Source organism: Lithobates pipiens, unplaced genomic scaffold, assembly GCF_037356315.1.
Source record: "Lithobates pipiens isolate NorthernLeopardFrog02 unplaced genomic scaffold, aLitPip1_a1.2 Scaffold_10, whole genome shotgun sequence".
NCBI classification, from domain to species: domain Eukaryota; kingdom Metazoa; phylum Chordata; class Amphibia; order Anura; family Ranidae; genus Lithobates; species Lithobates pipiens.
In genome coordinates, this window is record NW_027507686.1 from 214,822,513 (window position 1) to 214,837,325 (window position 14,813).

General features: G+C 40.6%; 1 protein-coding gene across 1 annotated transcript in view; it reads right to left on the reverse strand.

The window, feature by feature from the left end:
* Positions 1-2,642: 2,642 nt before the first annotated feature.
* Positions 2,643-14,813, reverse strand: part of FAR1 (fatty acyl-CoA reductase 1) — a 138,979-nt gene continuing 126,808 nt past the window's right edge. The window contains exons 10-12 of the mRNA XM_077460939.1: positions 13,222-13,351; positions 12,804-12,931; positions 2,643-5,908 (exon numbers count right to left, since the gene is read on the reverse strand). Coding sequence (XP_077317065.1) covers positions 5,746-5,908; positions 12,804-12,931; positions 13,222-13,351 — 421 coding nt within the window. The 3' untranslated portion in view covers positions 2,643-5,745. The remainder of the gene's footprint in view (positions 5,909-12,803; positions 12,932-13,221; positions 13,352-14,813) is intronic.

The window sequence follows — 14,813 nt, forward strand, 5'->3', positions numbered from 1 at the left end:
ATTTTTCAGTATGTCCTTGTTTACTTGTATAGGCAGATGTGAGGATTTTTCTTAAGACAGAGATCTTTCTTATGGTATTATTTAACCACTTGACAACCAGGTTGTACCCCCTTCATAACCAGAAAATGTTATACTATTCAGCTCTGCCATACTTTAACCACTTTCATATGGGGCCTTATCGGATACTCCTCTCCTACATGTAAAAATCATAATATTTTTGCTAGAAAATTACTCAGAACCCCCAAACATTATATATTTTTAAGCAGAGACCCTAGGGAATAAAATTGCTGTCATTGCAACTTTTTACATCACACAGTATTTGCACAGCAATTTTTCAAACGTGTTTAAAAAAAATAAATCAGTTTCATCAATAAAAGACAAGAAAAAACAAAGTAAGCCCATTTTTTTGTATAATGTGAAAGATGATGTTACGCCGAGTAAACAGATACCCAACATGTCATGCTTTAAAATTGTGCACACTTGTGGAATGGTGCCAAACTTTAGTACTTAAAAATCTCCATAGGCAACGCGTTAAATTCTTTTTTTTTTTTTTTACAGGTTACCGGATAAGTTACAGAGGAGGTCTTGGGCTAAAATTGTTGCTCTAGTGCTTGTGGCAAAACCTCATGTGTGATTTGAACGCCGTTTACATAAGTGGGCACAAATTACATATGTGCTCGCTAAAGCACACACTAAAAAAAAAAAACAAAAAAAAATAAAAAACGTAGGTTTAAATTTTATTTTTCTCTTTAAGAAAAAAAATAATCTTGATCACTTTTATTCCTATTACAAAGAATGTAAAAATCCCTTGTAATAGTGCATGACAGGTCCTCTAGAGTAGAAAGACAGATAAAAAAAAAGTGTGTATATATATATATATATATATATATATATATATATATATATATATATATATATATATATATACACACATATACATACACACATATATATATATACACACATACAGTCATAGAGATGACTGGGGACCATCTGGTCACCGGAAATCTCTATACTCAACTTCCGGCACTGGGCAAATTCCTTCTCCAGCTCGCCAATCACACAGGTGAGTCAGTAGAAGCACCTGTAAGAACGATCAAGCGGCTGAACTGCTGCTATGATTGTTCTTACGGTTCAGGGAATCGCTGGCAGAAAAAAATGATATCCGAATGATGCCTGCAGCTACAATATAAGAGGCATGGTAAGATTTTTGAAGTATTTTCTTCTGTCACTTTTTCGGAAAATTAAGCAATTAAATAAAAATGTTTTATTTACATACAGTCACCAGAGGAGATGCATTCACTTTAATGGGTTGTGCTTGGCAGCAGGTTCTGCCTGCCAAACAGGACATATCAATGTCACCACACCATGACTGCAATGTGAACCAACATGGCCATGTTAACTTTCAGCTTGGCAATCAGTAAAACATGGATCATGTTTTAACTGCCCATTCAGCCACATGTGTAAACAAGGCAAATAGATTTTCAGATGGGCTAATGTCAATGGGCAGCTTTTTAGAACAGTTTGAGAAACTTCAGAGATTAGAGTTCCTTAGCACTTGTATTTGTCCTTCTAGTCTGCTTCAAGCTGCTGCTGCTTTCCGATTAACATGTATGAGAAAAGAAGCAGTGCCGACCTGCACAAAAAATAAAGTAGACAGACCCTGAAATTGTAATTGCAGCTATAAACGCTCTCACCTATCTGATGACATTTGAGTGCAATGACGATCCTTAGATGCAGACAAGTCCAAACTGTGTGCCAATAACAATTAGTCTGCCAGGCCCATGGGGAACAGATCAGAATCCTCTGTTAGCCCATTAATCAAGATGGTTATCAAATATGGAAGTCGCAGCTTAGAAATGCCGGAAAGAAATGGGTTGTATGTAGTCCATAAGGGAGGAAGCTCAGAATAAGAAAATCTTTTAAAACTAGTTGTGCCTTCAGCTGACTGAGACTGCGGAAAGCTGAATTATAAAAGTATCCTGGCTTCTATATGAGAAATTCCTCTTCCAGCATGGCATGTGGTAATGGCGTCATTTCTAAGCTACGACTTCCATACTAATCATCTTGGTTAATGGGCTAACGTTGGAGGACTCAGTTCTGTTCAACACGGGCCTGGAAGACTAATTGTTATTGATGCTCCATGCAATTTTCATACAGTAGGATCTAAGGCCCTGAAAAAGCGGGTTAACCTGTGAAATGCATTGGCGAATTAACTGGATCCAAAGGCCAAGACAGATCTATATGGCTGCTTTTCTTGTGAATGTTTTTTTTTAAAATGTGTATTTCTGTGATACTGAATAAAATTATTATATTTATATATTTCATGAGCTGGTGTTCAATATACACTGGAATGTACATTTAAAGCCCCAAATAGATTTTTGGGTTTTGAATGCTTGACTCTGGGGACGATAATTTCTAAGGATAGTTTATAATACACTCCACCCCCATATTCTAATGCACCCATTAACAAAATGATCTCAGAAGCATCTCAAACTAATAGCATTACCACAAGCTCAGAGCCGTCAGTGCAGGCCTTATATCTCCCTGGAGTTTAGCTTGAAATTTTAACTTTTTTTTGCCATAAATACAAAAAGGAAAAAACACACACTTAAAGACATTACAAAAAGGAACTCCAGAGATGTCACAAAAGTCATAATTTATTGAATGTTTAGTAGCAGCCAGCAGTCTCTCACTCCCTTGTGTGGTCCTAGACCTTGGCAGCTAGTAGAGATTTGAATGCTATACAGTTCTGAAAAAGACCAATTACATTTTGCGGTATTACTGAAAATCACTGAGCTTCGACACAGAAGCATTTGAAATGTGTCCTAGATCAGATTCACACCTAGAGAGAAAAAAAATAGGTGCCCTCTGTGAATTAGCTTTACACAACAGGTAAGCACATTAATGGTTTTAGAGACAAACGAGAGTTGGCGAGGTTGTCGTCGGCACATTTTGTATACCAGCATTTTGCGTTTTACAGAAAATCTTTTAGAATAAAAGGCGCTGCAGTTAAGTGCTTTGTAAACGAACAAACCAAGAGCTGTGAATGAGAGTCATGGGTTACAAAAAAATAAATAAAAAATCTAACTCAGAATAACAATTAACTTTAATACTAGCAACTCCATATTGCTTGTTAATTCAAATATAATTGTCAAGTCAAAAATAAGGGCTTGCAGTCATCTGTGTGTAGGAAGATCACACACGCTTCAGTGTTGTGAAACAACCAACTGCAGTCCCTGGTTATACAAGAGGCCTTATTAAGGGGAACTCCATCCAATTCAACACATGGCTCCTAACAGCAACCCATTTAGTCTGTCATATCTGGTAATGAAATGAGAATTACATTGATTGTACCTGTAGAAATGCTGAGAAAATAAAAACAAAATCTAAGGTGACTGAGAATACCAATACTCAACACTTTGGGCACACAAAAAAAATATATATATATTTTTAGTGCAGCACCTGAAAATCTGCCAGGTATCAATGACAATTAGCACACGGTCACTACTGAAAGCAGATGAATTATTACATCACAGGGTGGTACTGTGGATTTATAGAGCAGTACCAAAGTGCCACATCCTAATAAATCCAAATAGTGTATAGTGAAAGAACCACAGACTTTTTAGGCACCAAAACAACCAAAAATTTAGATAAAATTCACAAATTACTATTGAAAGCAACTTTCTCCACGAGGGAAGCCCGATACAGCACACACGAAAAGGGCACAACACCAGTCACTTGGGGCCAGGAACACCTTCAGGAGCTTATGTGGAACAGTCTTTACTGGTGGAAGACAGCAAGAGGTTTTTCCGATTTGTTTTCGTTTTTTTAATTTAACCATCTTCTTTCCTGTTAATAAAGCGACTTCACTAACATGCTGGGAGAAAGCAAAGAAGCAGGGACATTAGCCTGATATAAACCCTAAGCCACTGCCTGACCTGAGCCTAACAGCAGCCCTCACATTTTAATCACTCTAAGCCCACACATGCAACCACTGCCAAACTGTCTAAGCCTTAGGAACCAATGAAGCCAAGTACAAAGTGGCACTGGGCTCTGCTGTAGATTATAACAGAGCTGACAATCTGACTGGTCAAAAAAAAAAAAAAAAAAACTTGCAGCAGCCCAAAGATACCCTCTGAAATACCAACTTTCTGGTAAATGTTAAGACTGCTTGTGTGGGCCATACCCAGGTAGGTCACTTTTAGTAACGTGGTCCAATATGGAATATCATGGCTGGAGTTCTCCTTAAACATGCATCTGTGCAAACAGTAACGAGGTGCAGTAACCCATAGCAGCTCAGCAGACATCTTTTATATGTAACCGTATTGTTCAAGCTGGCAAAACAAGAATCTCTGATCACATGCTAAGGGTTACCTCCCTGTGCCTGCACTATGCTGTGTAAAGGCTGGGTGTGGTGTGACGGTAAGAAACCGTTCATTAAACAGTTGCAATACAAAGACAATGAAAAAGGTACAGATACAAACAACTGGCTTTGGATCCATTAACTATAACAAAACAGAAGACTGTTACCAGCCTGTAGGTAATTGAACAACTTGAAAATAAAGAGTTATTTTATTGTACAAGCACAACAAAAACAAGACTTGTAGCCGACCAGTGACAAGTAGATAAATCAGTGGTTACTGGGTTAAGCCACACTTACGTGAACAGATACAGACCAAAGATTTTATTCCCTGTGTATAATAAACAAAACAAAAAAAACAAAACAAAAAAAACTGAAAAAAAAAAAAAAAAACAGCCTTCATAACCGTTTCATGAGTGTTTGGTTAAACGGACACAGCACAAAGAATTTAAGGTGAAAAGGAGGAAAAGCATGAAAATATAAAAGACAAAAAAAAAAAAAAATTTGAAAAAAAAAATTTGAAAAAAAAAATAAAGAAGATGGGATGGGGAGTGTGCAAAAAAGCAAAAAAAAAATTAAACAAAATACAATAAAAAGAGGCAGGAGACGGAAAAAAAAAAAAAAAAAAAAAAAAATAGGCTTAGTGGCAGAGGCACAATCCAATAAGCAAACTGTAAACAGATAAAGTATAATGCCATTTTCCAGAAAAAAGATATTTTGATTCAGAGCAGTACAAACTGACCTTGCAAAATTGCACATTGCCAATTTTGCCCATGCAGGCTTTTTAACCATCTACTGTACTCACTCACAAAAAAAAAAAATCTGCTTTTGTGTGCTGCTGTAAGGGTTTGCCCTCAATGACGGAAGAATAGTCCTGGGCACTCCTTGCAACTACAGTTCTCTAAGAACGCAAAAAAGTAGACAATTCCCCATTCTATTGTAACTGGCAATGATGTTTTTATAAAGTTGATTACTTGGCTGTATATAGCTAGCATTATACTTTAACTGTACAATTCAGCACCAATTAGACCCAACACAGGAGGCTTAACATCAGACTTCATGAAAACCTGTGCATTGTTTAAAAGTGAAGAAAGGAGAGCTGCTTCTAAAAACAGCACATATTTCAAATGGAATTGACATTTGAAATTTGCAAGTGATGTTTGGTAAACTATTCTCCTTGATATTGGTTCAGTCTGACTGGTGTGGTTCATTAATAAAGTACACTTGAGTTACTGTATTCATGTTATCCTGGACCTAGGATGGCAGAATGGCTGTATAAGACATTAAAAAACAAACAAACAGTGACACAGATCGGGTAACGAGAGTCTGTGCAGGTCGCCGCTGTGTGCATAGATGTCCAAACTGATCAGTGTCCAGTGTCTTCAGTATCTCATGGTGCTGGATGCTCGGAAATAAGACAGGAACTTGAAACACAGGCTAACGACAAAGTACCAGATGTTTCTTGCCATCTGCGATCTTGCAATAAAGACGCGCCAGATGAGAACCACCAGGATGGTGTTGAATCCATAGCGAATGTTCCGTAACCTGAAGTGAAAACATAGTATTGAAATTTTGTCACATGTGATGCAAGAGTATTGTGTTGTAGAAATCACGTTCTTATGTCACAGCAATGCTACTGTGATCAGTAATGGATCCTTATTGGTTTTCGGCCAAGAAAGCTGCATGGAGAATTAAACAGTATTTGTAAAAAGGAAATTGAGGCCGCAAAAATTGCAAAAGATAGGACAACCCCCCCAAAATTTCCTGAAATATATTCATAGTAAAAAAGGTCAGGTCTGAGCATGTAAGGCCCTTTACAAAATAATCTAGAGTGGGTGACTGGAGACAAAGAGAAGGCAAATTTATTAAATACTTTCTTCAGCTCTGTGTATACAAAGGAGCACGGGGGGAGCTCATGTCCATAATGGGGATGGTATTGACACAAATGATCCACAATGGCTCAAAACTTATACGGCACAGAAATATTTAGTGATAATGAAGGTGCATAAAGCACCTGGACCAGATGGCATCCACCCACAGATCCTAAAAGAATTGAGCTCTGTCATTTCGAAGCCATCGTTTCTAATGATTAGGGACTCGTTATTAACTGGATTGGCGTAGGGCCAATATGGTGCCCATATTTAAAAAGCGATCAAAGTCTTTACCACATAACTATAGACCTATTAGTTTAACTTCTACAGTCGGGAAGACTGGAGAGTTTAATAAAAGAAACAGATGAGTGCTTGCTGGAAAAAAGGGGTGGCGGTGGATGTAGTATACTTTGACATGTTCTCCCTGTGCCTGCATTGGTTCCCTCCGGTTTCCTCCCACACTCCAAAAGACATGCTGGTAGGTCAATTGGCCCTAGTATATGAATGTGAGTTGGGGACCTTGGATTATGGGCTCCTTGAGGGTAAGGACCGATCCGAGTGTGCGATGTATGTGTGGATCGCTGCTTAAATTGTCGGTACTATATGGGTACCTTAAATAAATAATATAATAGATGAGCATCTTAATGAGACACAATGTACAGGTATAGGGACAATTGTAGACACGAACCCACACTCACTCAGGTTGAACTGGATGGACTGGTGTCTTTATTCAACCTTACTAACTATGTAACTATGACACAGTTCCCCACACACGGCTCATGTGTAAGGTAAAGTATACAGGCTTGAAAAGATCAGTTTGTAAATGGATAGAAAATTGGCTAAAAGACAGAATTCAGAGAGTCGTGGTTAATGAATCTTACTCTGAATATTCAAAGGTTATTGGTGCTGTACCCCAAGGTTCAGTGTAGGGACACTTACCTGTTAATATATTTATAAATTATATTGTGTTTGGGATTAAAAGTACAATTTCAGTGTTTGCAAATGACACCAAGCTATGCAGTGGAATAAAGTCCTTACATGATGCCTCCAATTTACAATCCGACCTCAATGCTCTGTTTAATTGGGAAACTGTGTGCCATATGAGGTTTATGTTGATAAATGTAAAGTTATCTTGGGGGCTAAGAATATGCATGCATCATACATGCTAGGGAGAGTACAACTGGGGGAATTAATGGTGGCGAAGGATCTGGGGTTTCTGGTAGATCATAAGTTTAATTATAACATGCAATGGCCAAGCTGCAGTTTATTCTCTCTTGAAAAGAGGAGATTAACCGATTCCCGACCAGCGTACGGCGATGTACGTCGGCAGAATGGCACGGGCAGGCATATTGGCGTACAGGTACGGCCATTCTCTAATGCCGCCCTGCCATCGCTCGCGTGCCGCCGGCGTGCCCACGTGCTGGTCGGGACCCCCGTGAGTCCGGTCGCGGGTCCTGCGGACTCGATTGCCGCGGGCATACCCGCGATAGTCTCGCGGGGCAGCTGAATGGAGAGATGCCGTTGTAAATAGCATCTCACCATTCTGCCTAGCAACTAGTGACGCTGATCTCTGCTCCATGCGATTGTGTTAGTGATCAGTGTTCACTAAATGAAATCCCAGCCCCCAACAGTTAGTAACACACCCCTAGGAACACTTAACCCCTACACTGCCACCCACTGGTTAACCCCTTCACTGCCAGTGTCATTTACACAGGAATCACTGCATTTATATAGCAGTGATTGCTGTATAAATGACAATGGTCCCAAAAATGTGTAAAAAATGTCTGATGTGTCCACCATAATGTCGCAGTCAAAATAAAAATCGCTGATCGCCGCCATTACTAGTAAAAAAAAAAAATTATTAATAAAAATGCCATAAAACTATCCTCTATTTTGTAAATGCTATAACTTTTGCACAAACCAATCAATAAATCGCTTATTGAGATTTTTTTTTTACCAAAAATATGTAGAAGAATACGTATCGGCCTAAACTGAGGGAAAAAAAGGTTTTTTTATATATGTTTGGGGGATATTTATTATAACAAAAAGTAAAAAAGAATGCTTTTTTCAAAATTGTCGCTCTATTTTTGTTTATAGCGCAAAAAATAAAAACAGCAGGGGTGATCAAATACCACCAAAAGAAAGCTCTATTTGTGGGAAAAAAAGGACGTCAATTTTGTATGGGAGCCACGTCGCATGACCGCGCAATTGTCAGTTAAAGAGACGTAGTGGCGAATCGCAAAAAGTGGTCTGGTCTTTGACCAGCAAAATGGTCCGGAGCTGAAGTGGTTAAGGGAAGTTATGATCAACATAGGTGGTCTATATAGTGAACTTGGTGTTGAGTTGTTCACTTTAAAAAGGTCCTCATGCCCGCACAGCTCAGGCATTCCCTGGGAGTACTGACAGATGCTTCCGCAACTGTGGACAGCGAGGTGATGTTATGCACACATGGTGGGCTTGCCCAAGGTTGGTGGGGTTCTGGTCTAGGGTTTTTGGCTTACTGCAGACACTCTTTCATCTAACGATCCGAAGGGATGCTAAGCTAGCTCTCCTACATTGCCCGGTTCCTGGCTTGCGAGGCCCTCAACAGAAGCTGGCTACCTATTTATAGCGGCCAAGCGGGCCATTTCCCAAGCCTGGAAGTCACAACGGGTAGATTTTCAAGGGGTTAAGACACGCATGACTGCTATGTTACTTCAGGAACGTATGTCCAGTATTGTCCATGATTCTCATGCTAAATTTCTAAAAATCTGGGAGCCGTGGATCTCCTACGAGTTCCCCGCGCTCCAAGCGGCATGCCTGGGTTTGGTCTAAATTCTCCTGGCGGGGCGTCCAAGCCAGAGCTCCCCCCCTCCTTTCCTCCCCCTTTCTTCTCTTTACCCTTCCTTCTTCTGTTCTCTATCTCTCTTGACTCTCCTTAGTAATCTCTCCCATTGCTAATAAAAACTGCTGCCACCCATGGACGGGGGTAGTAGGAAAAGGGCTTACCCTTAGGAAACAACAAGGGAACGAGTTGTTTGGTACTAAACCAGTCTCGATTTCATCCCTTGCTCATTTCCCTTCCTTATCTCGAGTTTATTAGAAGTATACTGTGATGGTTTGCCCTTTGGGTTTGTATTCATGATTAGTGGCCCCTGTGAGGGCTCACAAGGAGTAGATTGTAATCTCTTCTTTATTACTGTTTATTCAAATTCTCAATAAACATATTGAAAAAGAAAAAGGTCATCATAGAGGACAAGGGGGCCTTCTTCACATCTAGGAGGAAAAAAGATTTAATTGCCAAATACGGAAAGGTTTCTTCACAGTAAGAGCTGTGAAAATGACTCCCTCAAGAGCTGGTTCTGGCCAGCTCAGTAGATCCATTTAAAAAAGGCTTAGATTCTTTCCCAAATGTACAGAATATAACCAGATACAAAAATGTATAGGTAAAAGTTGCTCTAGGGAATATTCCTTAGCCTCACAGGGGATCAGGTAGGATTTCTTTCCCCTGCTGGAGCAAATGGGTTCATGCTTTTGCTAGAGTTTTTTTTCCTTCTTCTGGATCAACTGTGGGTATAGGATTGTATGATTTATTTATAATCCCCCTCCTTTTTTTATTGGTTGAAATAGATGGACTTGTGTCTTTTTTCAACCAGACAACCTATGCAATAGCTATGAACACTACATACACTATATTACCAAAAGTATTGGGAAGCCTGCCTTTACACGCACATTAACTTTAGTATTAACTTTAATGGCATTCCAGTCTAAGCCCGTAGGGTTAAATTTGAGGTGGTCCACCCTTTGCAGCTATAACAGCTTTAACTCTTCTGGGAAGGCTATCCACAAGGTTTAGGAGTGTGTCTATGGGAATGTTTGACCATTCTTCCAGAAGCATATTTGTGAGGTCATGCACTGATGCTGGATGAGGTGGCCTGGCTTGCAGTCGCTGCTCTAATTTGACCAAAAAGGTATTCTATCGGGTAAGGTCAGTCAAGTTCCTCCACCCCAAATTTGCTCATGTCTTTATGGACCTTGCTTTGTGCACTGGTGTGCAGTCCTTTTGGAACAGGAAGGGGCCATCCCCAAACTTTTCCCACAAAGTTGGCAGCTTGAAATTATCCAAAATGTCTTGGTATGCCAACGCCTTAAGAGTTTAGACTCATGATTAGAGGGGCTCAAGCATAAGCTTAAATTTATCACTATAAACTGTAAGGTGTAAATTGATTGTGTATCTGTTTACACTCGTGTCCGCTCAGGTTTGTAGGACTGAATACAATAGGTTTGCGTCCAGGTCTGGCTGGATGTGGACTTATCCAGGCAGATGCACTGCCATTTCATCCAGTTGCCTAAAACATGGAAGATAGAAAATTGAACAAATGTGGATGTTGCATATATTCCTGTTCTGATCCAAATCAAGGGACCTGATCTATGGATTGCCTGCTGAAATAAAACAGAGGCACCCATGTGAAAGGGACCTAAACAACACCTTTAAAGATTTACCTTTTGTCTTAACACCTTCCTGCTGCCACCTTCTGGCCCTTTAAGTGGATCTAAATGTCAGGAGGTGGATTCCGATCATGAGACCACTGTGATTGGCAGTCACATGATCAGAAAGCTCCCGACTGCAAGTATGCAATAGGAGCTTTCCGTTACCCCTTCGTACTGGGAGCACGCTCTCAACAAAGTGAAGTGTTTGCTTAGGGCCAAACCTAGGCTGCTCTGCGTTAAATCCCACTTGCTGAGAGGCTACATATATGTGCCAGATCAGCAGGAAGTAGTTAAATTTTTCCTTCAAAAAAAATAGTAGTGCGCTTCCTTGTCTCCAATGTATATATATTTATTTTTTATCCAGTTACTGAGCTACTAGATAAGAAAATTGGCTTTACAGTATTTTGAATCTAGCACAATTGCGACGTTGCCTCAGTCACATTTATATGACTAACCTCCTCCTTTTTCACAATTCCTTATTTTGCTGAGTCCTTTCAGCCTCAGCCACTTTTATTTTTACATTTGCTGATTTTCCAAAACACAGAGTTGGCTTCTGAATCACCCCAGACTGAATTTAAGCACAAGTTCACCTTTTGGAACAGGTTACATGTTGCACCTGTTATTAGATTGGAATAGGTTACATGTTCCAGCAGCTGCAGCCATTCCCGCTCTCTGGTGACAGCAGGCGGGCATCTTCTCCAGGAGCTGTCACTCTTTGAAAAAAACATAGCCGAGCAAGACTGTCTGCATCACTCACAGTTCTCTGTGAATGGGAAACTACAAGTCCCGACAGCCTTTGCGGCTGTTGGCTTGGCGTTTGCAATGAACTACCACAGCGCTGTGGTAATTCATTCATTCTTCCGGTCAGTAAGTATCCGCTTGCTTATACAAGGTACGAGCAAACAGATACACTGGCAAATCTGCAGGAAATCTGAAAAGCATCAGCCATCTGCTGATCCCTGGTGCAATGCTTTACAGGCTCCCAAAACAAAAAATGCACTTTTTTTTACCTGCAAAAAAAGTGAATTTTTTTTTTTTTTTTAATATAAAAGGTGAACTTATCCCTCAAAGGACATCTACAATGAATGAAATATGATGGTTGCCTCAACAAACATCCTTCTGCAACAGAGCTACAGGACTAACTTTTGGAATTACAGGACTGAGTCCCACCATTCCCCCTCCCTTTACAATGCGAGAACTGCTCTTGACCATTGGGGTGATCTCATTGGACAGGGGGTTTATGGGTTTATGGATTTAATCAAATTAAGTTGCTATTTTCTTCAAAGTGGCGGTGTCCCAAGATTCTAGTACAAATCATGCAGTATGCTCCCTAAAGCATCTGATCCATGCAGCTGTCAACAGAGGACCCCATAGTCTTCTATAGTTTCCTGCTACCTCGTGATCTGCCACCATGTGACACCTGCGGTAAGGACAACACTACTACGTGCACGTCTCACACTTTGGTAAATGTTCTGCTAAATTAAACATGAATACAAAAATGTAATGCACGCTTATGGCCCCTTTCACACCGACGGACCAATTGGATCCACCTGTCAGTTTTTCAAACAGATCCAGTTGGACCCTTCATTACTCTCTATGGAGCGGCGGACGTCAACAGACATGTATCCGTTGACACTTCTCCAACATCTGATCCAATTCTGTCTGCTAAAAACAGATGGCTGGGGATCTGGTCCCCATCCATCCGGCAGATCGGATGACAGTCGGATGGAAACGGACAGGTGGTCCATTTCCATCCGACAACCCATAGAGGACACCAAGCAGGCCCTATATTGCACAGGAGACATGCAATATCTGTTCTGCAATAAAACAAAATGGATCTGGCTGTTCACAATCTTCTTTAAAATGTACACTGAGCTGTACATGCACAGCGCATGTGTACTGGACTCCTTTGCATGTGTAGGAGTTATGTCATCCCGCTCTAGCCATTCGAGACAGTAAAGACCGGCACCTGGAAGAGGCCGGGGATAAAATGCCAGTGCAGAATCTCACAGGAATTGGCATGTTGGATTATACTAGAGGTATTGCAGAGCTCTGCTTTACAGCAATACTGATGGATTTAAAAGAAATTTACCACTTACTTGTTTAAATGCTTCCTAGCTGCTGGGAGTCCTGACATTTCCTCATTCAGAACATACTTTTTGGTTCCCATGCAATAATTTTCCATGTATTCTGCCCAGTGCAATTGCCGGACATCGAAGTTAAATACCTGCAAATTAAAACAGACTTTTTTTTTTTAGACATCACCGTATAGATTAGAGCAGAGGTGGTCAATGTGAGGCCTAGGACATCTAACACCCCCCCCCCCCCCCCTTACTATGCTGTTGTCCAAATGTGCTCCCTGTGCTCTTTCATCCTTCATCCAGAGGGGGCACCACATTTAATGATTGGTAATCTGCCTTATGTTAAATGTTTTGGTTTTATTACCACTTTAACTAATAGTGAGAATGTACCGTGCAAGGAAAGAAGAAGTACTGCACTGAAACAGAGGGTGCTTACTTTTTTGTCGTCAGAGCTGAGCTGGTTCATTAGCATGTTGGTGTTCTCATTGTTCCACACCCAGGAGTTACTTGTGAAGTATTCCAGCAACATCATGGCCTTATGCAAGCGTGTGATAGTCTTCATCATCCTTAATGGAAAAAGGGACCAGAATGATTACCAGAAGTGAAATGCAACATGGCAGCTGGGGGCTGCCCGAGATGCTGCAGACCTTTATGCTGGCCACACATAATACAATCTGACTGTTAAATCTCCTTAAGATTTACAAGCAGCTATGTAATTGTAAAGGCCTACCTAAACAATTTAGGCTTCTGCCCCATATAGCTGGCTAATCTAATGGAGACTGTGCTATCAGATTGTGGCCAACTGTTACTACACTGCAAAATGTACACTCAGCTCCCTTAGTTAATTTCTGTGTCGAACAGCAAATTTATACACATATAACCAAAATGCACTTCCCAATACATGTCAAAAAAACACCACTCTGCAGTGTGATAACAAATGAAGCTTTTCTTTTTGCTGGTAATTAAAAAATGTATTGAAAAAAAAAAAAAGCAGTTTAACTTGCATAAGTGAAAGATCAAGGAGAGACAGGAAGAACAAGAAAATTAATCAGCTTTATAGCTAAAGGAGTTTGCATTATGTCTAACAGTGGAGTTCATTTTCCATACAAAGTTTTCCAGAAAACGGAGGAAACAAAGTTGAGTGTATACCTGGATAATTAATTATTGTGGAGGAAAAGACCACCACTATCCTCAACGTGAATGGTTGATAAATTCTCATTTGCTTTAAATAAATGTACAATAAGGTAGTTCTAGTTTGATGTACTCCACTAAATCTAGTAAACCCCAAAACTATGACTGAGGATAAGCACGCTCTCAGAATTCACCTGCTTTGTGTAATACATTACAAAGAGAAAGCTGAACTCCAAAACAGATAAATGCAGTCAGCTGAAACACATATGTGAACATTTACACTGCAAAGGAATTTAATGTATAACTGAAGGCAAAACTTTTGTTTTAGGCTGGGTTCACACTGCTGCGGGGGGGGGTCCGGATGTGATTCGCACCGCAAATCACATCCGATCTCCGTAGCGATGCGAGTTCAGCCATACAGATAGTATACAGATAGTATGGCTGAATTCGCATCGCTCCCGCAGCAAACTCGCATGGGACCCTTTTTTTGGTCCGCAACAGAATCGGATCGCATGGGTGTTCACACCATGCGATCCGATTCCTGTGCGAGTCGGCAGATCGCACTGCGATATGCGGACGGATCTGGGGGTGTCATTAACATATCATTGACACTCCCAGCCGTCCGCATAGGGCAGTGTGAACTGCCGGCGGGAGTAATGCGATGCGGGAAAACGCCACGGATTCGCGGCGTTCCCGCATCGCAGCGGTGTGAACCCGGCCTCAGATACGATTTGAAATGGATTAGAACACCTGTCAAGTTTTTTATTGCCGTCTGGGTCCCTTTTCGAGGGATTACTCTCTCCATTTTTCCTGGTGACCACTATCCCCAATAGTGGTCGTAAAAGAAAACACAACATTTTCGGTAGTCAACAGTGTAGGATTAGAAGGGAAATCTCT